The 26,737-nt window shown below is 35.3% G+C and overlaps 1 protein-coding gene across 2 annotated transcripts in view; it reads right to left on the bottom strand.

The window, feature by feature from the left end:
- Window positions 1–26,737, bottom strand: part of DACH1 (dachshund family transcription factor 1) — a 446,358-nt gene that overhangs the window by 257,742 nt on the left and 161,879 nt on the right. For both annotated transcript variants that reach the window (XM_053563860.1, XM_053563861.1), the window contains exon 2: window positions 6,004–6,119. In XM_053563860.1, coding sequence (XP_053419835.1) covers window positions 6,004–6,119 — 116 coding nt within the window. The remainder of the gene's footprint in view (window positions 1–6,003; window positions 6,120–26,737) is intronic.

Below are 26,737 nucleotides of genomic sequence, written 5' to 3'. Positions count from 1 at the left end.
GCTGTGTATTAATATATAGAGGAATTGTAAAGAAAAGGATGTTCTATGGTGCCATCTTATTCTGTAAATATGGCTTCTCCAGAACATCAATGTAGAGATATAAATTCTGTCAATATATTATTGATGATAATGCACATGTGTATTCATCATAACCTATAAACAAACCAATAAATAATGCCTTCTCCATACTGAGTATGCCTCTGTTAGCCTCTGGACTCTGAATGTTTAATCTGGATCTTATCTGTGCCTGACGGATTTGAGAAATCACATTAACACACCAGTGCTTAAATTTGTAACTGTGAGGAGTAATAATTCTTCTCAGAAATCCTTTACTAAACATTTATTAGCCATATTAACTGAGCAATTATTTGTTTTGGATATCTGCCCTGTGCCAGGTAATATTGTACACGTTAGGACATCATAGTAAATAAATTGACCAAAAGCTACCACAGACTACGTTTGTATGAACATGTGCCACCCCACCCTTGCACTTCTCACAATACCTAGCTCAGTGACTTTCTGGGTGTGGCAGACTGAGAATGGCCTCCACAGTAATGCCTGCCTTCTCTAACCCAGGCAACATGTGAATTCTACTTTATATGGAGAAAGAGTCTTTGCAGTTACAATTATATTAAGGATGTCAAAATGGGGAGGTTATCCTGGATCATACAATGTACCCTGAATTCAAACACAAGTGTCCCTATAAGGGAGAGGAAGAGGGAGATTTTGCACAAACACAAACACACACACACGCACACAGAAGGCGACATGACCAGGGAGACAGAAATCGAAGCACGGTGGCTACAAACCGAGGAGGGCCCGCAGCCCCCACAAAGAGTCAAGGAATGGCTTCTCCCCCAGAGCCTCCAGGAGGGAGAGGGGCCCTGTTAACACCAGGATTTCGGCCCACTGATGCTGATTTTAGACTTCTAGCCTGCAGAACTGCAAGAGAATAGATTTCTGTGGTTTTGCCACCCAGCTTGTGGTAATTTGTTATAGCAGCCACAGGAAACTAATAGGGTTCTCAATATAAGCTTTAAAACTAAATAAATGGCATGAAGTCTAGTGTTTAGGCTGGCTTTCCAAAAAGAAAGAAAACATAACACTTTATTTTATCTTCAAGAAAAAATACAGTGGAACATGTATTAAATAGTTAAATGTGTTATCTTCAAAATGCCCAGTAATGAAACTTCACTAATGTTCCCTCTAAATACAAATATATAAAAATAATACATGCGTGTATTACATAAATGTCAATAGTTTAAATTGTTGATATCTTATTTATTCTTTGAGTAAGGCATTCAGTAGATTGTTATGTTTAATTTATTAGTGAAGACAATGAATCCATTTGTGGCTGTTTTACTTATGCATTTTTCTGTTACCCTTTCTTGAGAATCTCCCGATGGAATACAATGCATTTATTATAATAAACTTCTCAACACATACAAGGCACAGATTCACACTGTAACTGCTCCCGAGAAGTTGAAATGTGTAATGCATTTAAGCTGCTACGAATGCTGATATTACAAAAGACGTAGTTTCCATGTAGCTGCTGCTGATTACCATCTAGCAGGAAAAACTAAGAAGATGAAGTTTGAAAACATGTTTTTGAATTACAAACCGATATAAGAACACTATTATTGAAATTTTTTTAAAGATAAGAATGTCTCAATGGGACTAACTCTAGATTACTATTGCCCTAGTTCAGTATTTTTTTAAAAAGGACAAATTTCCAATGTGTAAATTCTTAACTTTTAAACACAGTTTATGTGGGTATTATTCCTTTCTTTACTCCAAATGCATACTGGTTAGGTGTCTACAAGGTCACAGTGAGAGAAAAGATATCTCCAAGAAGCAAACTATAAATGATTCACTCATTGAATTTGAGTATATTTTTAAAACTAGATATTGGATAACTTTTAATGTCAAATGCAAATATTTGGAACACAGTAAGTTACTTCTTAATACTTGTATGATAATTGCATTTCAAAACCAATTTGCATTGTGACTTAAAGATAAAATCAGAAAGTTGGCCAAAAAAAAAGACTATGCAAATTGCACTCCTGGCAAAGAGGGGAGTATTTTGAATTCCTAAATAACCCTTTTCTTAATTGTAAAGTAGACATGGTTCTATAAAAAGTATGAGTGTTATTGGAACTCTGTTGCTAGGATGAATTTATTCCAAACTGGTATTTATTATCAAAAATGATTTATGACAAGTGCTCAGTCAAAATAAATGTAGTGACCACTGCAGGAGGTATTGCCTGTGTGGCTCTACAAAGAACTTTCTTTCTTTCACTAACTTCAAATTCTAGTTGCTATGGCATCTGGTGACAACCATAATTTTTGAAAATTATCACCAGCTGCCCACACCCCCTCCTAAGATTTTTTTATATGCCCACTCAAGCAACCAAAATAACAAAACAAAAACTCCACAAGCAATCACAAAGATTATTGTTTTGTTTTGCTTTTGTTTATTTTTAATTATAGATAACCTAATTGCATAGTATTAGATGTGGAAAAAGACACAACTAAAAATTTAAAAATAGTTTTTATTTCCCAAGAAAACAGATGCTTCCAGAGAAGATTATCATTTAAGTAAAATGTTCAATTGTTGAAAAGAAAAATTAAGGAAATGAATGGGAACAAATCAATGAATATTTATAAATTTGGCTAAATTCATCAATTTTAGATTTATAGGAGCAAGTTAGGCAAGTTTGAAAGTAAATTCGCAACTTTTTATTCTTTTCAAATGCTTGGAATACTAAAGTACAAGTCAATGTTCATAGATAGGCTACAATTTAAATCTTAGACCAGACTCGAGGTTTGGGAGAATTTTTGTTTGCTATTTCTTTTCTTCTTTATTTTGAAGTTTGTATGTTTGCCTCTTTCTTTTGCTTGTGCAAACAAACTTTAAGAATTCAACTCACAGGTTAAAAGCAGTAGAAATTTTATCAAACTAGTGTGCTTAATATCAACAATATAAATATATAACATAATTATTCAGTTTAAAAATAAACAGCACACTTCCCGATCTCAGAAGGAAATAAAAATAACATATTTTAAAGAAAGCAGTAAATATAAATAACATTCTAATATATGAAAGTCATATTCACATGAAATCATATTTTCCCAATACATGGCTTCCTGGGAGCAAGGTGTTATTATTCTCCTTGATAACGGTAAGATTCCTTTAGGGATCATTAGAATTCCAGTTAGTGTTTTAACATAGTAAATGATGTTGCCCGATATATTAAGGTATTATTCTGTATTCCTTGAAATCTAAACTTCTGCGTCTAGAATGATTCTATGTTAAAAGAAGAATCATATTGAAAATACTAAGGCAACACCCTTCATGTGAAACAGTCAAACTTCTGGCAAGCGCAAATCTTTGGACCAATGTCTAAAAGTGGAACATACGTGAAACAGGCAACAGTGAGCTCACATGCCCTATTCTAGAGCCATTTCCAGGGTGCAAAGAACACTGAGCTACTGTCCTCTTTCTAGTCTGGTACCTTCTCATCAGGAGCCTCTGTTCCCTCATTCTTCTCTAGAAAATGACTGCTTAAGGTCTTTTGTCCAGTAAGCTCAACAGAAGTTCCCGGTGTGTGGGTTCAAAACACATGAGAATGAAAAAATGTTTAAAAAAAAAATAACATATCAGAACAAGGCAGAACAACTGAAATACATAAAATGATCTTACTTCAAAAACGAATGACCATATCAATGAGTCAAATTGAAACTGTCTTCTCTACCTCTGTTCACCAAGCCAGGAAAGTGTGTGCTATAGCTCAGGAAGAGCGCTTTCAAAAATGACTTAATATTTTGATTTGGGGTTTGGGATATGAACTTTATTTAGAAACTTAGCCCCAAATTACTTGATGGTGTTGCCGTATGCAGATTAGGTGAGGTGTGACCATATGCAGATTTTTATGGCATTATCTTACTTAATCATTGCTTTGGTAATGAATTATTTATAGCCCTCACCTTGAAAGATTAAATATTGGCAGACTATTTGGAACCAGATCTTTCCTCTTTTAATATGAATAAAATATAGGATACATTTTGCCCTTAAAATAAGCATGATTAAGTAACAATTGATAGTCAATATAAGCTTACCAAATACAGAGAAAGGATTATTGAAATGGTTATTATTAAAAAAAAAAAAAAGACTCCAAACTGCAGTTCATTGAGGGGTTAATTATGTCACAAATATTCTTAGGACTTTCTTTTATCAAACTCAAGTCTTTTGATCATAAAACATATGAAAAGTTAAGAGTTTAATACATGGTACAAAAGATTTTCCTATGTAGCTCCAAGAAGGCATATTTTAAAACAGTTATCATTTCATTTGGTTAAAATATAAACAGTCAAATCGTAAGAAAGTACTATTAAGTATTATTAAAAAAAAAAAAAAAAAGACTCCAAACTGCAGTTCATTGAGGGGTTAATTATGTCACAAAGATTCTTAGGACTTTCTTTTATCAAACTCAAGTCTTTCAATCATAAAACATATCAAAGTTAAGAGTTTAATACATGGTACAAAAGATTTTCCTATGTAGCTCCAAGAAGGCATATTTTAAAACAGTTATCATTTCATTTGGTTAAAATATAAACAATCAAATCGTAAGAAAGTACTACATTTTTTTCCAAATCCCTAATTCAGAATTAGAATATGAGGCACTAAGATTCCATTTCTTGAGAAATATAACTAGACCCATAGAAGTGCTGATATGATACCTGACTTGTGAATGGTTCCTTTTCAGCTACTAATTTCATTTTTCTATATCTCAGTTTTCAGTTCACAAAATTAGCACAAAAATACAAATCTTCATGAGAATTTCAATTATTTGCTATTAAGAAATTTTGGTGTATTGATTAAAAAAATACATAACATGAACAAATAGCTGAAATAGCTTAAAATTCAATTTAACAGAAGTTTGATAAGTACCCACAAAGGTGAATGAGCTGTTCAGACATTGCTGTAAAAATAAAGGCAAGTTAGAGACAGTCAATAACTTCAGGGAAATTTTACCCAAATACAGACTGTGAAATCAGACTACCCATGATTATATTAGCGCATACAGAAAGCAAAAGTTATAAAGAAAAGGAAAATATTGAAACAGAAATTCAGAGAAAAAAGGAAAACTCTGTTCACATCTTGCCAAATTATCCTTATTGTATCAGGCGTGTTACACAACATTTATATGTGTATCTCCTCAATAAACTTCTATGAAAACAAGAATATAAATATTACATGTCTATAATAATATCATCATTATCTGATCTTGCCCCTGACTATGGTTCATTTCCTGATGAAACATCAAAGATGGGCAAATATATGTTTATGTTAAAAAAATAATTAATGGACACATCCGGGAGGTAGAAATCAAATGAGTTATTTTTGCTGCAGTGCGTTATTAGAACTGATCATGGTATGGAGCTTATGCAGTCAAGACTATAGTAAAAAACTATTCTTTTACTTACATGTTGTCAAAAATCTTCAACTGGTTCTAAAAGAAATTTATCAGTTGGAGAAAAATCAGGAGATATTTCTATTTGACACAGTTACGTTTTTGTTGTTTAGATGCTTGTCTACCCATTTTTGAATTTTTATTGAATGAGCACCTACCATGAAATCCAGAGTCCTGGGTTTGAATGACCACTGACAACGACCAGCTAAATGACCTTGAGAGAGTCACTGATTTTCTCTGAACTTCAATTTCTTAATAAAAAAACAAGGATAATAACTTGCTGCTTGCTATATGTGGGAAGAAATAATTTCTAGCATTGCGCTCAATTAATCATCTTTCATTTTCTTTTAAATAAAGAAATGGTGGTAATCATAGCACAGCTTTGAAATAGACTCTCACTAGCAATATTATCTTAGGGTGCAGAAAATAGAGTTGATATGTATAAGGATCAACATAACTATAGGTATATGTAAAAGCTCTGCCATGGGCTTGCTTTAAATATTTTTGACATAAATAGTAGGATGCTTACCTGTTGGGGGAATTATCCCAGGAGACATGAGGCCAGGGACAGAATGTGGCATGATGTGAGAGCTCTCAGGGGAGGTGACACTTTGAGTTCTCTTAGGAGGCCTTCCAGGTCTAGAACTGAAACAAACAAACAAAAAATTTTTACAATTAAGCTGTTGTCTTACACATCATTTCAAAGTTGTTTCAAGTGGTAACATGGACTGTAAATAAATTTGTTTCAAGGACGGTTGCTTTTGCAGTTAGATGTAATAGACTTCCATCACTAATTAGATTACATGCTGAATTCATTTTCCTCATTGAAGATCAGCCACTCCTGATGCATAATTCATAGCCTGCACCTCGTTACCTGCTTCTTCATATTAATATCTATACACAGTTTGAATTGCCTCGTTTGCATATGCTAAAGTTCTGCATGCAGCCTTCAGCACGAAAATTATGCACTAACTTGTAATAATTATTACAGTCAGCCTGCTATTGATTTATGAGACTTTTAAAAACCAAATATGTGTAGTACTTGTAATGAATGATATTTTAAGGTTCTTCAGGAAATTAAAAGGCAATGGCTGCCTAAGGAAATGTTCTGCTTGTTTGATTTAATACTACAGTTAGCTGGGAGGTGGAATGAAAGAGTGATTCAGACCTATAGCACATTTTTCGATGATATGTTTTATTACTTCGCACTGCTAGCCAGATATCTAGATGATAAATGACAATACATATCTAATGTGTGAAAAGGTCTTGCAATTTCTTTATTTTTTGTCGTTTAAAAGATATGTCAAGTTATCATTTAACCCTTCTTCTATTTAAGTGAACCCCCCCACTAAGTGCCTTACTTTTAATATTCTAAAATACACTGGAAAGGCTACGACTATATGTAGGACGTTATTGAGAAACTGGCAAATAGCTTCTTACATCTGCCTTCGAGATAAATGAAAATACTTTGAATTTTAGCAGTAGTTGTGCTATACGTGCCTATTGTACCAGACTAATTATTAAAATTATAAAAGCAGAAATTAAGAGGAGACAGTATTCACTATCTTTGCATGAAAATAACACCAATAATATAATATTAAAATGTTTGAAGTAAATTCTTAGCATGGGGTTTCCACTTTTTGCCCTTGTGTTATTAAATATGCTTTTATGAAATGCTCTTCCATCATTTATCTAACCAATGTGTGCCTAGATATATAGATATATCAAAACCACCTTATAGATTCTCATAAGTAAGCATTTCCATGTTTGTCTAGACTCATCAGAAATCAAGAGATCTAATCTCTTTTATTTAGGTAAGTAATACATATAAAGTCACTGAACAAATACACCAGAAGCTCTGTAAGCTGACCACCCAAAGGACTGTAATAAACTGATGAACCTGCAGAGGTGGTCAACATGAGGAACTAGGCCCCCTGACTGCCCTGATAGTGCATGTGGCACAATTAGGTCAACTTATGCAAGTGGTCAATGTGGGGAGATGATTAACTATGGGGGTTCCACTGTAATTATTAACTGCCATTTTCAAGTGAGTCTGTTAAGGAGGCTAATGTGGGAGAATGGTTTTTTGTTTTTGAGACAGTGTCTCACTTTGTCAGTAAGGGTAGAGTGCTGTGGCATCACAGGTCACAGCAAACTCAAACTCTTGGGTTAAGGTGATTCTCTTGCCTTAGCCTTCCAAGTAAATGGGACTACAGATGCCTGTCACAATGCCCAGCTATTTTTTGTTATTGTTATTGTTCTTTAGGAAGTCTGGGCTGGGTTCGAACCCACCAGCCCCAGTGCATGTGGCCGGCACCCTTACCACTGGGTGTCAAGCCAGAGAATGGGTTCTTAATCTTCAAAAGTTTGTATTCATGCCCTGTGGAAAAGTCTGATGCATAAATGACTATGATGCAAACTACAATGTGCTAATTTCCATAAGAAAGTTGTAATCCAAATAATAATTGGAAGTCAGGATGGAGGAGGACACTCCCATGTTGTGGGAAGAAAGATGGCTGTGGGGTCATGAGAAGAGAATTCTGAAGGTTGAGTGAGACGTGCAGAAGAAAGTACACTCCAAAGAGAATGGAAAGAAAGAAAGTGTGAAGATGTATGACTATCCAGGTTGTTTCAAATGAGTTTAGACAAGTGAAATAAGAAGAAGAGCGCAGATTGACACCATCAGAATTCTTGTCTGCAGCCAAATCCTGGAGGACTCCAGAACAAGAGGGAGATTGTTCCTTTGCACTTTGTTAACCAGCAGGGATACTGTCCTCCTTATAGCTCTGAAGTATTTCTCTAGCTACCACTTCTTCTTCTTCATTACTGTTCTTCATGCTTAATTGGTTTTTAACTCTTGTTATTTGCCTACATTCAATCAACAGCCCTCTGGTAGTTTCCATGCTTCCTGATTGATACTTTCTGTCACCATCACTTGATGATAAAGCCTAAGGGCTAAATAAATATACACCTAGGGCCCAGATCTTTCTCCTGGGATTCAGTCAGGTTAATGCTTATCTACCAGAAATCTGTGCTTGGATGTTCTATCGTAATCTAAGACTCAGTTTGTCCAGATCTGAAGTCAGCATCTGTCCCATTAAAGCCCATTTTGCTTTTCCTGGTTTAGCAAAAATGGCATCTAATTGACTAAGCCACAACTCTAGGTCTCAGCTCTGTTTTTTCCTTATCTTGAATACTTGAGTATCATCTCCACAAAGTCTTTCTATTTTCTCTTTTCTATCTCTACTCCTACCTTCCAGATCAACCCCTGATTTCTTATTTGTTCTACTGCCCCAGCTCCCCAAACTCTTTCCAAGACCTGGCTTCCAAGGTTGTCTCATTCCAGAGCCTCCAACTCTCCATACCAATTTCAGAAGAATTTCTGTAAAATGGAAATTTGACCATGTCTCCATTCACTTAAAAATGTCAATAGCTTCCCATAGGATTCATAGTTCTTGCCATGGAGCCAGGGGCACCCAATACTTGCTCCTGCCTTGTTTTCCAATTTCACCTTTTTCCTCCACATTCACAGCTTATATTTGGCCCTATTGAATTTCTTAACAGTTTCCTGTGTTGCTTTGTTCTCCTATTATGCTACCTTTCTTTTTTTTTTTTTTTTTCTGTAGAGACAGAGTCTCACTTTGTCACCCTCAGTAGAGTGCCATTGCATCACACAGCTCACAGCAACCTCCAGCTCTTGGGCTTAGGCGATTCTCTTGCCTCAGCCTCCTGAGTAGCTGGGACTACAGGCGCCCACCACAACTCCCAGCTACTATTATGCTACCTTTCTAGGAGATGCCTTCTTTGTCAACAAATCTCTTCTCTACACCACCCCATCCTCATCCCCATTTTACCTGGCTAAACCTGATTAAATCTTCATCTACTACTTCCTAACCAATTCTAGTTAATATTTTTTGCCATGCACGGATAGCCTATGGCGAACAGCTCTCTCACAGTTATTTCTGCACTGACTCAGATAACATCTTATTTGTTTCACTCCCAAGACTGCATGGCAGAAAGTACATAAAATATGTCTCTGTGTCCCTTGAACACAGCTCAGCGTCTGGTTCACCTTTATCTATTTAAATAAATCTTAACCTTATTTGTAAAACCATTTCCCCCCAAATTCCGTAAGTACCCTGCCTCATCAATTCCAGTGGTCATGAAGTTTCCAGGAAATGAAAAGTAAGACATAAAAAATGTTTGGAATTCTAAGTATAAACATAATGTTAAATATAAATCTCAAGCCCAGAGAATGAGAACAGAGGCTTTGGGAGATGTAAAGAAAGATGCTGTAGAGAAAGTAAGAAAGAAAAAGGAAGTTAAAAGATTTGAAATGTTTAGCCCTTTAATTCGTTCTTCTTTTAAAGAAAATAAAACTGTTTAGCAGTACTTTATTATTCTGGCCACAGGAGTTGTCCCAACAGCCCTCACTCTGGAAGTAGAAGGCAGGCTATAGGCTACTAAGTAGGAACACTTTAACTCACGCTGTGATTAGAATAGACCCAGTGGGCTCCTTTCACCACAGATATCTCCTGCCCAATCTATCACATTGCCTCAAATTCCACCAATAGAGATTTATTGCTTTCCTTCTTGAAGCTTTAAGTTCTTTTAAAACCTTTCATTAAAATGCAAATACTCTTGGTGGTGGTAACACCCTAAAGCCATCAACTAACACCCTACTGGGGATTAGTTTCAATTAGGTGAGGGCACAGTCCTGAGCTACCTGAGCAAAGAATGGAAGAGATTGAAAGAGAAGACTTGGAAAGATGAGTAAATCACTTGCCCTTTTTCCCAAGAGCAAGACTACTGGAAACCTTTCCTTGGAGTTATACACAACTTCTTGGCTGAGGGGAAGTTGGAAAATTTACCTATTAACATTAACTTTCTTCTATGCCTTCACAAACTACAGTCAGGTGCCCTTATTGATAGGCTTGTTGTTTTACTGCAATCTCAGTCACTAACTTCCAGGGGTGGGCAAGTTTGAAGACTTCAGAAAGATGATCCTAACTGAATACTTAAAATTCCTTCCTAGAGAGTTAGAGCACTACCAAGACAAGGGCGCTGCTGTCGCCAGAAGCAGATGTCACTGCCCGGGTAGATCCAGCTGTAATATTGGCTTTACCAATTTATCAGAAGGTGCAGTCTTAATTTACCTAACCTCTCAGAATATCTAATTAAATTGGGATAAACAAAAAAAAAAAAAAAAAAAAAAAAAAACTGTGAGTGCTTTGCTAGAAATCACTTACTCTTAGAAAGAAAAATAAAAACTTAACTGAAAGGAGGAAGTGAAATAATTAACCAAACCATTTTCTTTTGGAATAATCACTTGCCTCAACAGTAGCCACTTTTCACCCACCCTTATCCACAGCAGTGACCCAGCTCTATCCCAGAGGATCAGAGCAAGCTGAACGCCCCTAGTGCTGATCAAACAGATGACCTCACTGTTTTTGCCAGCTTCACACATAGGACAGCCTTTATTATTTTCAAACATCTGTACTAAAAGAGGAAAGCAATGGCTTAGAGATGTCCAAATCCACACTTAATACCTCAAACACTTATAAACTCCCCCAAGTACACCCTTTTCTGCAGTTCTGAATAATCCCTCACACACACACACCCCAGATCATCACAACAGATCTTCTTTCTTTAGTTTACATCCCTAAATCAAGCTCATGCTAAAATCAGTCTCCCTCCCATCACGGTATAATGTTTGGTAATTCTTCTTAGCCCATTTATTGTTTTTAATGCAAGGTGAAATAGAAATGTAACGTGACAAATAAAACAAAAGTGATATTAATAAGAGGCTAGTCCCTCAAAAAAGTAAAGGTCATTGGAAATGATAGAGGCAGGATACTCTTACAGATTTTTCAATCCCCATCCTCTCCACAGACATAATCTTCCACCGATCTCTTCTGTAGTTCTTGAGAAATTAAGTCCAAATCTCTTCCTGGGGGGTGGGGGAGAGAGACAAGTAAAATGTATGAAGAGGCTGTGATGATACAGATTAGGGAATGTAAAAGTAACTGTCCTGCAGAAATTCGAGTCTGAATCCTACCTGCTTGGAGAAAGGAAAAAAGAGTTCTGCTCAACCATTCTCTTATTCATTTACTCAAGAGAAAAAGACTACTACAAATAAACGCAAGGCTAGATACTAGGGATGTGAAATTAAAGACAAGAGCCCTTCTTTGGGGAGGAAGACAAAATCAAATAGTCTGCGGGGTAACAGTGTAGCTGAAAAATACATGGCAGTAAGTGAGCATTGAGATTAGCCTTGGAACACTAAAAAGCATTTAGTAGTGAAAGCAGCTTGCTGATCTACAAGAGTTCACTTGCCCTGTCCAATTTATTTACCCCTAGGAAAAAGCTCCAGCTCTGTTTACAGGCATTTCTTTCCCTAGTAAACTGCTTCTACAAAACCAAGATATAAGAAAACTTTATATATACATATTATATCGTAGTATATTAAATATTAAATATTTACATATAAATAATGTATTTCTGATTGGAAAGACATAATTTGCTTAATTATTTGCATACCTACTTGAACATTATGGAATCATGAAGAGTGATGCTTATCAGTTTATGATAACATGAGGGAAAGCTTATGTTCTAAGTAACATGAAAATACAAATATAAACTTGTAGGTTATAGACATATCATAACATGAGAAAGAGACAGAGAAATCAAGTAAAGTAAGCAATACACATAGAAAAAAGACTGGAAGGCAATATGCTAAAATATTAAGAGTGGTTATCTCTTAGTAAAGAATTGTACATATTTTTTTCCCATCAGCAGATTTTCATTCCTGTCATAACCATGTATTATGCTTAAAGTACAAAAACCCATTTTTTTTAATTAATTTCACATTGTGATAACTCTGCTCATATTTTTCAGGGACTTCACTGTGGACAAACCATGACCCTGGCTCAACTTTATCAGTGCCCAAGATTTACCTCTCTATATATATTATTAACCTCACATGGTTGTCTTCTTTATCTTTGTTCCTTTCTATTTGAATTCTAAAGTATCTGCCAAAAGCAGATGATTATATGTAAAAGTGTTATCTTTGCAGAAACTATAAACTAAATCTAAAATACGAAAAGTATTTATAATCATCGATACCTTCCCAACTAAATCAACCTCAGGAAACAGATGTAGCAAGGCAAAAGGATACCAAACATTTCCCAGGATTAAGAGAGACAAGTGAAATCCATGAAGAGGCTGTGATGACTACAAATTAGGGATGTTAAAGTAACTGTCCTGCAGAAATTTGAGTCTGAATCCTACCCTGCTTGGAGAAAGGAAAAAAGAGTTCTGTTCAAGCATTCCCGTATTCATTTACTCAAGAGAAAAGGACTACTACATATAAGCATGCATTAATTGTGTATATACATTTCAACCAAAGAAGCAGATGATTTATAATCCTCAATTTATAAACACATGGTTTTTTCTTAGAAAGACATCAACTTGTTAGTGGAATTTTTATTTATTTATTTATTTTGTTTTGTAAAAGGCAACAATCCAAATAATCCAGAAGCTCTCTGACTAGCATTAGTTTCCTTTGCTTGGAGGGTTTTTACCTATAGCTAGAAACTTTTTGAAGGATACATTACTTTTTTAAATGATGTCAAATATGAAGACTTTCTTGCTCTCATGTCCCACATTTGTCTGGACACTTTGTGCTCTCTAGGTAGGTCTACACCCCGGGTCCGTGTACTCAGTACAAACAGAGCATTAACTAACTCTTCAAAGAGAAGTTTTTCCAAGGTCATCAAATACAAGGGGGCAGGCATGTAAACATTATCACCAGGGGACACTTGGTGAACACTTTCAGCTTATTGGCTCATAAGCAGAACACACAGCACTCTCAACTATCTACATAGCAGAAAATTCAGTACATTCATTGAAAAAATATGTAAACAGACACAATAAAAATGTTTTGTGGGGAAAAAATTAAATACATTTTAATAAAGAGTTTTTGCATTCAAATTAATTTGGGTAATCTCCAGTTAAACCTATTAAGTATACTGATGTTTTGTGGAACAACTTGACACATTCTGAAAGCTTTTAATATTTTTGTTTTGTGGGACAACTTTTCAAAGGTTTCCCTATGTTCATGTGCCTTACCAAGAATGTGGTAAAATGAGCATTTACTAAACTTAGTTCACCACGAAACCTGTTATTTCTAGGTAGTTTGTTTGTTTGTTTAGAAGGTTGTGCTCCAAAAGAATACGCTCTACTCAACAGTACGGTTTAAATTCAAATGATTAAAATTCCTCAACATTATCAAATCACGTTTTATTTGTCATAGATAGCATGAGAATCCCCACATGAAAATTAATCCCCAGGGACCAAGAAAACAGTAATTCACATATTCTACTAGATGCCAGAACATGGAGTTATTACCCTTCCATCCCCGCCTTGACCAACATACCCAGAGGATTTTGACTACCTATTAATAACCCTGCAGACATATTTGACTAAATTCTGTGGTTGAGTTGAATAGTGGGCAGTGTAAGAAATAACTGGGTCAAAAGGAAAGGTTTGCAAAGCAGTTAGTCATCAAACTTGAAATATTTAACTCTGGAAGAGAAGAAATGCAAGAATCAATAATTATCCCCCAAAATGTGACATCAGTAAACCAAAGTCATCACTAATGAAAAATAAACAGGAGTTTAAATTAGCTACTCTGGTGAGGAAGAATTATTGTGGCCTCTGACCTCAAAAGTCGCAGTCTAGAACTAAAATAGTACAGGAAATTTATTTATATACAAAAGCTGTTTTGAAAACCAAAGACAAAATATCTGAAGTCTCCAGCTTCACTGGAACTACTAAATTAAAAATTACCCCTCCCCCAAAAACAATTAAAACATATTGGAATGTAACTAAGCCACTCTTGAGTTTTTGTATATTAAGTGTCAACAATTAATGACAGCCAGAAATATTAGAGTTTCTGTCATAAGTTATATACTAGGAATTATTCTGCCTCTAAAGGAGGGATCCTCAAACTTTTTAAACAGGGGGCCAGTTCACTGTCCCTCAGACGGTTGGAGGGCCAGACTATAGTTTAAAAAAAAAAACTATGAACAAATTCCTATGCACACTGCACATATCTTATTTTGAAGTAAAAAACAAAACGGGAACAAATACAGTCACACTGCCTCATGTGGCCTGCGGGCCACAGTTGGAGGACCCCTGCTCTAAAGGTTGCAAGATCTCTGCCCCCTTTTTTAAATCTATCCATGAGGGTCAAGTTAAGATTATTTAAAACTCATTAAATATATTAGTTATCTTACCCCCAGAATTATTACATTAATCTTAGTTTTAAGTTCCCTTAACTTAATAAATATATTTTTCAGCTTAACATTTACTGTATCAGAGATCTTGGTATATTTTCTCACCTTGGGTGAAATTCTTTACATCAATGGTAAATAACCCTTCAAGGACTGGGCATCGTGGCTCATGCCTATAATCACCTACAAACAGTACCACACATCCTAGCACTTTGGGAGGTGGAAGCAGGAGGATTGATTAAGCCCAAGAGTTGAGCCTCTGCAACAGCAAGCAAGGGCCCATCTCTCCATAAAAAATTTTAAAAATTAGCCAGGCATGGTGGGGCACTCCTGTAGTCCCAGCTATTTAGGAGGCTAAGGCAGGAGGATCACTTGAGCCCAGGAGTCTGAGGTTGCTGTAAGCTGTGATGACAATCACTGCATCCTAGCCTGGGCAAGAGAGCAAGACCATGTCTCAAAGGCCAGACACACCTGTAATCACAGCACTCTGGAATGCAGAGGCAGATGGACTGCCTGAGCTCAGGAGTTAAAGACCAACCTGAGCAACAGCAAGACCCCATCTCTAAAAAATAGCTAAGTGTAGTAGCAAGAGCCTGTAGTCCCATTTACTCAGGAGGCTGAGGAAGAGGATCACTTGAGCCCAAGAGTTTGAGTTTGCTGTGAGCTATGTTTGATTCCATGGCACTCCAACCAAGGGCATCAAAATGTGACTCTGTCTCAAAAAAAAAACTATCTCAAAAGGAAATATATCAAGTGAATTATCAGTAAAAATATACCCATTTTATGAATATTTTTGAGACTACAAAGCAATTTCATGTAATTTAGTTTTAAGAGACATAAATATGTAATGCTATTTGCTTTTACCTTTCTGTAGCATCATACATTCATACATTCGCATATCTGATATTTCTCCCACAGTACACACTGTTTGAAAATTTCATTTAGTGACATATTTTTCTAGAAAGCTAAGTATTTTTAACCATTTAATCACCTTACAATTTTCTTTTCTTCCCCGTAAGTCTTCCATGTCATGGATGATTCTACCAGCAACACATATTTTTTACAAATACGTCCAAAAGCTTTCTAGAATCCCCTAATGAACAAATCCCGAAATAATGTGAAGCAATTATAAAGAGCTTCTTTTAAGTTTTTGGAAAAGTTAATACTTTATTATGGCTCTTCCTCACAGTTTCTGTCATATTTCAAAGCCATCTCCTATAACATTTAAATTTAACATTAAAATTCTAGGAAAAACATATGGTATTTAAACCAATCTTTTACACAAATCATGGACTCCATAATCACAACAAAAAAGTCTTATTTCTTAAAATTTTTCAATATATATTTCAAATGACTAGATTTTCTCATCAATTATGGTTGATTATATTTTGCTTGAACCAAAAGTAACACATTCAGTCTCTTATGGTAATGACAAATGCCAAGACCCTGCTCAAAAATGTGGGTGTGGGGCGGCACCTGTAGCTCAAAGGAGTAGGGCGACGGCCCCATATGGCAGAGGTGGTGGGTTCAAACCCAGCCCCAGCCAAAAACTGAAAAAAAAAAAAAAAAATGTGGGTGTGACTATCATTCTGATTTTGTAGATCATTGTTAATTTGGCACCAATATGCACTCATTACTCCAATCTCAAAATAATATCTGACTCTCCTTCATAGGAGATACCCTTTCCAACACTCTGAAGAATATCTTCCCAAATGTTCATTTTATTTTGGAATAGTAGATAAAATGATTAAAAAAAAAAAATTGCAGTGGTTCTACGTAATTGCCAGGCACTGTGCTAAGTTCACTATGTGATCTAACTCTTTCAACACCCGTAATGAATCTTTGAGAAAGTTGTTACTATTGTCTTTATTTTTCTGATTGGGACATTGAGATATCAGAAAGTTAATGACCCACCTAATATCACAAATAAAAAGTTACAGAGCCAGGTTGTGAACCCAGGCTATCCGGCTCCACAGGCCAACTCCTGAGCACCATGCAATATTGTCACTGTCACACGTTTGCTTGCTAATTTAGTTACAAACTTTAATTGAACATGTTATGGTGCCTGACTTTACAATATGTGTTAGAAATACCAGTAAGACATTGTCCTGGCTTCAAGTAGCTCCCAGTCTATTTTGGGAAACAGATAGGTATACAGAGAATTGCAATAAATGATGTTAAATATTGTAGTAAATGCTTCAAAGGAGTACTGCGGAGACACCATCACAGATTCTTCAAGAAAGATGATACATGAGCAAGCAGGAGTTAGTCAACCAAAGAATAGGGAAGATGCAAAATAAGAAAAAGTCCACAGAAGCTTGTCCTACCTTACACACATGGTGCATATGCACGGGCACTTCCACAAGGAAGTCTTTAATTACTCAAACCCGTGATCATTTTCATTTCTTCAGAGTGGTTGGGATCACACAGCTTAGCATATAATAATTCTCTCTAATTCATAACCTGTCTTCTATGTTGTCACCATAGTTCTGACTTTGGAAAATGGATAGACATATGGTAGGCACTAATTTTGTATTGAACGTCTTTAGGGTATTATGATTTGTTTACTTTAAGTATATCTTTGTAGTGATATCTTATTTTACTGGAATTTAAAAAGAACACATTTTGGTCTTATACCCATGATCAACTATATAGAAAAATATCTGAATCTAACCAGAACTAACCCAGACCCCCTTCATTATTTTACTGTAACAGGGGTTTGTATATCCACTATAAGAAAAATCATTTATTAATTCATTACTCAGTTGATTTTTATTTCATTTTCTGTAATTACTTGTCATCTCAATTTTTTTTTTCTTTTCACAGTTTTTGGCCAGGGCTGGGTTTGAACCCGCCACCTTCGGCATATGGGGCTAATGCCCTACCCCTTTGAGCCACAGGTGCTGCCCTCATCTCAATCTTGATCAAAAATTTTTACCATATTTATTTGCTATATGAGAAGAAAATACTTTGTAAAGAAATTATAGTAAACCCAAAACAAGGAAGGGGAGGAAAGCTATGCTAAGTGTATATCAATCTTTCTGTAATAAAGCAACCACAATTGTAAATTTGTGGTGAAGTCTAAGTCTCCAGAAACACACCACATACACACATACTCAAACACGTGTGTGGAGACACATTTTGGTACAGTACTACCTTCTTATCCACGTTATACTTTTCACACTTTCCTCTACCAGGTGTCAGTTGCTGCTCTAAAATGGGTACAATAAGATATTTTGAATGAGAGAGAGGGAAATCACATTCACATACTTTTTGTTAGAGGATAGTTTTATACTTGTTCTATTACATTTCATTAAGTTATTGTTAATCTCTTACTGAATCCAATTTATAAATTCAACTTTATCATAAGTAGAGATGTATGCATAGGAAAAAATGTGGAATATAGAATTAGGTACTATCTGTGGTCTCGGTCGCCCACTAGAGGCCTTGGAATGTAACCCCTATCGACAAAGGGCAGTACTGTAAATACATAAATCACAGAAGGAGAAGCAATGACGATGTTCGTTCTCAACAATTTCTTCTTAAAGATATGGTTTCAAATGGGAGTAATAAACAAAACCCGTTAAATCAGAACTCAGAAAACCTTGTCTTCCTGCTTATGAATGTAGAGGCAAGATGGCTGACTCAACCTAAAATGCATGTTTTCACCTTCCGCTGACAAGTTATTTGTATGCCACCTCTGGAGAAGATGTACATAACTAATTTGCTTGAGAAACCTGTTATTAAAAAGTACATCCTCTATTCCCCTCCTCTGTGTAGCAAGCACATGGGGAGCTGTCAAGACATGTGGTCTTGAAGCACAGAGATTCAGAGACTGAATCCAGAATTCAGAGACCTCCTGACAACTTTCTGATCCTCCTGTGAGGATTCTAGACCTGTGAACTAATGAAACGCTGACATGAAGGCAGACAAAGATTTGCTGTTTCCAGCCTGCAGAGATTTAATAACATGCTAATTTATGATCTGACATAAATGTTACATAAGCACCAAACATTGCTATTAATATGATTTACATTAATTGAATGTTATTTAATAATCTGTGAAAGTGTTTTCTTTAATGAATGGCCTTTTAATACTAATGTTAGATATTAGTATCAGATATTATGACATAAACTACCTAAATCACAAAGTTGGATGACAGTAGCAATTGTCCTCTTAAGCTTAAATTGACTTTGTTTTATGATGGGAAGTTTTTTTGTGTGTGTGTGTGTGTGTGTCCTGACATACTGGGCAGTGCCTGATTTTTAAAAAAATCTCAAATTTTACACAAATTCCCACGTTTCCTTGTTTATTGATTGATAGCTGCACCATAGCCTAAAATACTAAAAAAAGCATTGCCTTAATAGTTGTTATTTAGGTTAACTGAAGCATAAAAACATATATTTAAAGACAACACACATATATACATGCACCAAGAATTTTCTGAGCACTTCATACATTTAAGATTTCATTTAAATCAAGAAACTTCTGACATATAAATATTAGTGTTTCCATTTTATAAATATGGGCTGGAACAAAAATAGGTTGAAGTCCAGTGTTACAAAAAATAAAAGCATAGATTTTCTTCATGATTTCAAATGAAAAAACTAGTTCTTGATTAAACTTTGTGCCCAACATTACATTAGAGAGAAGTAATGGAGAGTAAACAGCTATTATATTTTGATTTCTTAAAATAGAAGAAAGAATTCCAAATTTTAGTTAATTTCTTTACCTGACTTCTTGTTAGAGGATTTTATAGTATTCAGTACTCTTCTTCAGTCCTGTTCAGACAAACTACCCTCAAAATCCTGGGCTATAGATCTGATAACTCACCTCAAACGGTGATCTTTTCTCCACCTTATTACGTGTTAGTGGGCACAGACGGGGTTAGGTAGCCCGGAATGCAAAGGCAGACCCTGGGTACCATGACAGAGGTCAGGACAGTAAACCAACTCTCCCTTTAAACTTGGTCTTCTCACTTGTAGAATACATGGTTCGTTCTAACACTAAGCCTCAAGTGACTTTAGAAAAAAGAAAAGAAAAAGATAAATTTTCATATAACAGACAGAAGGAAAAGGCATTTGATGTGTCTTGAAATATGAGTGCTATTTTGACTAATAGAGATAAGATAAGATCTTCAAATGGCATGGTCAAGGGCTCCAAGGCAGAAAAGTGTGGATTGACCTGAGAATAGCAGGTGGGTGAGGGGCCTCAATCCATGCTCCATCTGCACAGAATTAGTCTGTCTTTTTTTTTTTTTTTTTTTTTAATAAATCTTGTATGTTCCTTGTGGGTATTATAGTCCCAGCTATATTGCAAGGCCTTTGAGATAATGACTGAGGCTTATTGCTTCTGAAGCCCTCCCCAAATCACAAGTTTAGTGAACAGCAAATAATGTGTGTTTGGTAGTGCTGACAAACGCAACCAAAGAGGATGAGCCTGGTAACTGCAGATCATACAGCAAAGGAAAGACAATTATTGCGTGTTTGGGATAGGGCTTTCACAGAAGGACAATCTGTTACCCTGTTTCCCCGAAAATAAGACAGTGTCTTATTTTAAGGTGTGCTCCCAAAGATGCGCTAGGTCTTATTTTCAGAGGACATCTTATCTTTCCTGTAAGTAGGTCTTATTTTCAGAGGATGTCTTATTTTCGGGGAAACAGGGTATCTATTAAAACATTTACACTTCGCAAGTGCTAGTATGTAAATGAAGTAAAATGGCTCAAAATTTTGCAGGTTTTCATGAGGTTAGCATGAAATTAATTGAGCTGTTAGTGTCAAGAAAGATTAAAAGGCTAGGTGCAGTGGCTCACATCTGTCATACTAGCATTCTGGGAGGCCGAGGAGAGAGGACTGCTTGAGTTCAGGAGTTCAAGACCAGCCTGAGCAAGAGTGATACTTGTCTCTACTAAAAATAGAAAAATTAGCTGAGCATTATGGTGGGCACCGACTGTCCCAGCTACAAGGGAAGCGGAGGCAGGAGGATCATCTGAACTCAGGAATTTGAGGTTACTGTGAGTTAGGCTGATGTCATGGCACTTTAACCTGGGGAACAGAATGAAACTATGTCTGAGAACAAATAAAAAAAGACAGAGATTACAAATCATAAGATCCAATAATAATTAAACTTATTATGCAATCATTATGCTAAATACTTAACACTCATTATATGATTTAACATTCAGAATAATCTATGATATAATATTATCACTATGCCCATTTTACAGAAGAATGGAATGTGGTTCCTGGTGAGATAATAAGTAACTTGAATAGGCCATAGATTGCTCAAGTAACAGAACAGAATGGAACCACGTCTATCCGAGCAAAAGTCCATCCTAATCATAAAAATGCTTCAGTCTTCAAGAAAATTACAACAAAAGTAAATAGTCATACCTACATGATTTTTGAAATTCACTTTAAAAGCTACATTTCTATTCCACAAGTATGAATATATATACTTACTATTTTAAAACATGTTTAATATTTTGAAAAATAATTGAATGTTCTCATTTCCACACCACTGCACTTGCTATTGCTGCTCCCCAGAAATCTCTTCAGTAAGTCATTTCCATGCTCCCCTTCCCTAAGCTCTACACTGAGTACCCTGGGACACTTACTAGCTCCCCTCTGCTACCCCACTGCATTTTTATCCTGACAATTGTTCTGAAATACTATAGATCTATTTATTTATGTGTTGGTAATAATCCATCCTTACAGATTACAATAAAAGCAGAAATTTTTTAATTTTTTGTTCATTTGTGTACCTGCAACATACAGAAACAGTGTCTGGCACAAAGTAGAGACTCAATAAATATTTGTTGAATGAAAAAATTGAATAAATGGGTAAAGGAGATGGAGCAGATGCTCATTGCTGATCTATGGCCATCGGCATCTACATTGCATTAGTAGTTATTTAAGTACCTGAAAGGCTGGGACTATTACTTGTCAGAGTGTTGTGTATGGTGCCAACTTGATAATGATGATAAAGTGGAAGGCTTTTGAGTTACTGCCATCTCTACATTGTCTTACCTCTAATGAATATTCTGGATCTGTCCAAGCTCTCCAAAATGATGTGGCTTTTGAGTAATCCATAAATTTTTTAACTGATGGAAATCTGTAAAGCTTAAAATCATCAACCAAGGTATTCCACGCCTGGAGATGTATATTTTTTAACTTGGTTGACAAATCTAGAGATAACAGTTAAATGGACAGAATATCAAGTACAAAATATCATATTATATTCATCACACTGGCAAAGCTAAAACATACTGGGAGGCAGCTGTGGCTCAAAGGGGTAGGGTGCCGGCCCCATATGCCGGAGGTAGCGGGTTCAAACCCAGCCCTGGCCACCAAAAACTGCAACCAAAAAAAAAAAAAAAAAACTCACAAAGCTAAAACATACTGATACTGCATTGGCAGAAATGTATATGTGTGTGTGTGTATATATATATATATATATAAAACATAAACATATATTCCTCTAAGATCGTTTAGCTCTGTCAACATTTAAAATATGAATACTCATTACATCAACACTTACATATTGACAAATCTAAGAATTCATAATGAAGACATAATCAGATACACAGTAGACAAAAGTAAAACATAAGGGGTGGGTTGAATAAATTACAGTGTATCCTAGAATGAAATTCTAGTTAGTCATTAAAACATACACTCTAGAAAGGTAGGGAAAAAAGGTAACAAAACGCATCCATGGTAGATTTGTATGTGTTGTATCAGGTTAGAACACGGTACGTTCACATTTTATATATCTACTGCCAGTGAGTTTCTTCTCGTGGATTCAATTACATTATTATCTTTACTCTCTTCTTGATAAGTTATTTTTTTAATTTGGCAATAAAACTTGTTTGCATTTTTGTATGTGTGTTGTTTTTAATCAAGAAAACAAGAAAGATAGCAAAGAACCCAGCGATAGATTTTGTGCTACTAAAAATATTTTTCAAACACCATTAAAAAAGCCAACCTTTAGCTACAACATAGCTGGCATATGGAAATGTTAGAAGTGAATTGTGTAGAAACAGAGGAGTATTTTCTTTTAGAAGAGTATGTATGAAGAAAAAATAATTAGAAATACATTCTAAACTGCTTGAATATTAAGAGTGTAACATCTAGATTTTATTGAGTGTAACATCTAGATTTAATTGAAAACTTAGGACAACTTCAGCCTTCAACAGCCCCATGTATCAAGTGGAGCTTCAACTGCAAATACATATTTTTGCTACAATGTATCATGCAAAAAATTATTATAAGAAAAAATGATTTAATAGAACATAGGGTTGCTAACTGCATAAAAAATTTCTGCACTTTACTGAACACATGGTGAAGGCAGAAAATATTTAAACTATATTTCCTTTTTTGCTAACATTTAGCCTGAATTCTGAAAACTAGCTTTCCATTTTACCAAACAGTGCTTGTTGGGGCCTCAAGAATAAATTCCTTAAATCACAAAGCCTGTCTCAATGACAAAGAGTAGCATATCTGCCTCTCTAGAGTAGACGCTCCTCACTCTTTCATTGGGTTCATCGATAGGATTTACTCCTCCTCACATGGGTGGTGTGTGGCAAGTACTCCGTGAGCAAACCATGAAAGACCATGGTAAAATATTGCTATAGAAGTTTGAATGCATCAATCCATGGAATTTCTCTTTTTTCCAACCTTTACACAAAACTGTACATAATATTTGAAGAGACATGACCTTCAGTATGCCTATCTGTCACAGTTTGGAATGCATAACTAAGGAAGGAGTATCAAACCTTGTAATAGTTCTTCCAAATATACTTTACAGCCAAATATATAAAATTGCTATGTTCTCACCCTATGTCAAAAACGTTTGTTGATTTTTATCAAAAATTTTAAAACAATGCTGCTTTTCTTATGTAACTAGATTCCTGAATGTATACTGCTTAAAACAATTGATTATGTGGTCTTAGTTTAATTATACCTTTTCTGTTGATTTTTTAGTCACTGTTTGCTTGACCACCTAGAATAATTCACTCTGAGATTCTGTGAAAAGTGTATGAGCATACACACCAATGCAGAGTTTGAAACAGGTTGGCATTCCCTGTATGAGCTGAAGTCAATGCAGCTAGCAAATAGATGGAGAACAGGAAAAAAGGAAAGGCAAAGAAAAACACTGATCTCAAGAAATACTGTGAGAAAATCCTGCTGTTACAACAGGTTTAGGAATATGTTGACAAATACGTACCTTGCTTTACACTTACATTTGAGGACATGCCATGACTAGGTCAGATCACCATGACTGCATGGACTGAGCCTAACATGCACAGATATACCAATATTCTAAATTCCCAAAAAGGAAGATGTTCTTTTGCCCCTCTGAAAATGGTATATTTAAAAATAAAAATTAATGCAAGTTAATGTTTTCAAATTTTTCACATCCCTGACCTCATCCCTGCTTTAAACTGTTCAAGAGAAGTTCAAAGTCAATTAACTTTTAATAAATTGATAGCAAAATCTATGGATCTCAACTTTAAATTGACTCTTATTAATTTAAAGACTTCTAAAATGTAAATAGTGAATTATGTTCTAGATTTTCTTTTGCAATGTTAGAATATAAAATACAAAACTGGCATATGACTCAAAATTTAAAATAAGACTTGCAGGCTGGGTGCAATGCCTCACACCTGTAATCCTAGCACTCTGGGAGGCCGAGGCCGGTGGATTGCCTGAGCTCATGAGTTCAAGACCAGCCTGAGTCAGAGCCACAGCAAGATGTCATCTCTTCAGTAGCTGGGCATTATGGCAGGTGCTTGTAGTCTCAGCTACTTGGGAGGCTGAGACAAGAGAATTGCTTAAGCCCAAGAGTTTGCAGTTGCTATGAGGTGTGACGCCACCATACTCTACCAAGGGTGACAAAGTGAGACTCTTGTCTCAAAAAAAAATAAATAAATAAAATAAAATAAGACTTGCTAATAACCTTTATCAATTGTCCTGATCATGAATCATATAATGAATATTCATAATTTGCTTCTATACCTGTAATTGGCTATTAAATAAGGTACATACGAAAGGCTATTAACCAATATGCAAGGACAGCATTTACTTTACAAACACATAAGTTCATTTGAATTGGTATTTTACATATGGTTAATATGTACTCACCTATATGAAATCAATATACATAAATGCTTATTAAATGACTACATGATGAAGACAACTTAGGTAAGTACATATTTACATCAGAGATTTCATAACTCATAATTGGATTATTATCACAATTGTAATTGAGACATGCCTCTTCAGATGCACTTGTTTTCCAAAAATTATAATCCTTTATTCACCGCATTATTTCCCATGATTACATGATGCATATGCTACTAGAAAATACTTTCCATTTGATGACTTATTGCTCAGATATATAAGTGAAAGTCACTTAAACATCAAATATGGAATCCAGAAAGAGCAATTATAAAAGGAAATGAGAAATACGAACAGAACAAAGGATGACTGATAAGAGGTATTGAAGGGAATAACCAAATTCAGAAAATAAATTTAAGAGGCACACTATGATGATGGACTAGAAATCAATATAAGTAAGTTTCCTGTGAGGTGGAAAGATAAAAATCAGAAATAATCCTATATGAGATGATAAAGTGCGGGTGAGGAAAAGAAAAAATAAATTAATTCAAAGATTAAGAAAAATGTAGGTTTCATGATGACCTATGAATGATTGTTCAATTCTATTCTGTTTTATACTGTTTGATTATATAGCTGTTTTCAGACATGGGAACCCTAAACTCCTTGTCATTGGTCTGCTGTGACATGGCAATAAAGTTAAATTTCCTATGTGAAGATCAAGGGCTATGATGCTGGCTCTACAATCTAGCTCCTCCAGCTCCATAATCACCATTGACAACTAGCCAACCCCAAATTACCTACATGTGGAGGTGTGTATACACGTTCATATGTGCACGTGCTCATGTGTGCAGAGGGCGTGCTTCGTTTCTGCTATCTGCCTTCTCTTTTCATCAAAATAATGCCTTTAACACATATATGACTAAAACTATGAAAAATCCACTTTTTCTGTTACAGCATCCTGTGTTTAAAAATCAAGCAAAGCACAAGAAACGTAGATACTAAACTCAAATTATTCACCTCCAAAGGTTTTGAAAATGTGAAATAAGTTCTCCACTTTAAAATGACTCTAAAGTGCACATGATTTTCATATAAACTTCACCTTTAGGATAGTAAATTAAAATGAAAATCATACGGTAAATTTAAATGTACATTTCTTATGAAACAATTTTCAAAAGTTTGCCACCAGTGAATTATTTTCCTGATTAGTTTCAAGTACTATGAAATAGAGAAGAAAGAAAGTAATTCTGAGCTTACATAAACATCTACCTTCCATAAGCTTAACAAGCAAACATTAACAAATGCTTTGCATCCTATTTGCTTACAAGAGTCCTATAAAACAATAAACTTCTGAAAGCAATTACTTTAAATTTACTTTTTCCTCTACATTGAAGCAGAAAATATTGTCACGCAAAAGGTAGCATTGAACTTGTATCATAATAGAGATTTATTGAGACAAGGAACAATGCTGATTAAAAAAAGAAAAGCATTGAAATATACCCTAACATCTTTCCCGAAACGCATGATAATAATTATCTTAGGAAAAGCTGGTGCTGACAACAGCATAAATGATGCTGCCAAACGGAGAGTTCATTTTATTTTAAAGGATTAAACCATAAATTACTTCTTTAAAATTAGTGAGAAAAAAATAGATGCTTTCTAAAGTCAATTTAATCAATTCACAAGAATTTTGCACAAGAGAAAAAATTATTAGACCATAGCATTCCCAGAGGTTATACGAGAATCGCATCAAAGAGCCTTGCCACTCTTGTTCAGGAACTAATTGGGAATATAAGACTGGATTTTCAAATACCTGTTTGACAACCTATATTCTAACATCTTATTGCCATCT

The sequence above is a fragment of the Nycticebus coucang genome, chromosome 15 (assembly GCF_027406575.1).
Source record: "Nycticebus coucang isolate mNycCou1 chromosome 15, mNycCou1.pri, whole genome shotgun sequence".
In the NCBI taxonomy this organism is placed as follows: domain Eukaryota; kingdom Metazoa; phylum Chordata; class Mammalia; order Primates; family Lorisidae; genus Nycticebus; species Nycticebus coucang.
This window is presented reverse-complemented; position numbering and strand designations above follow the sequence as displayed.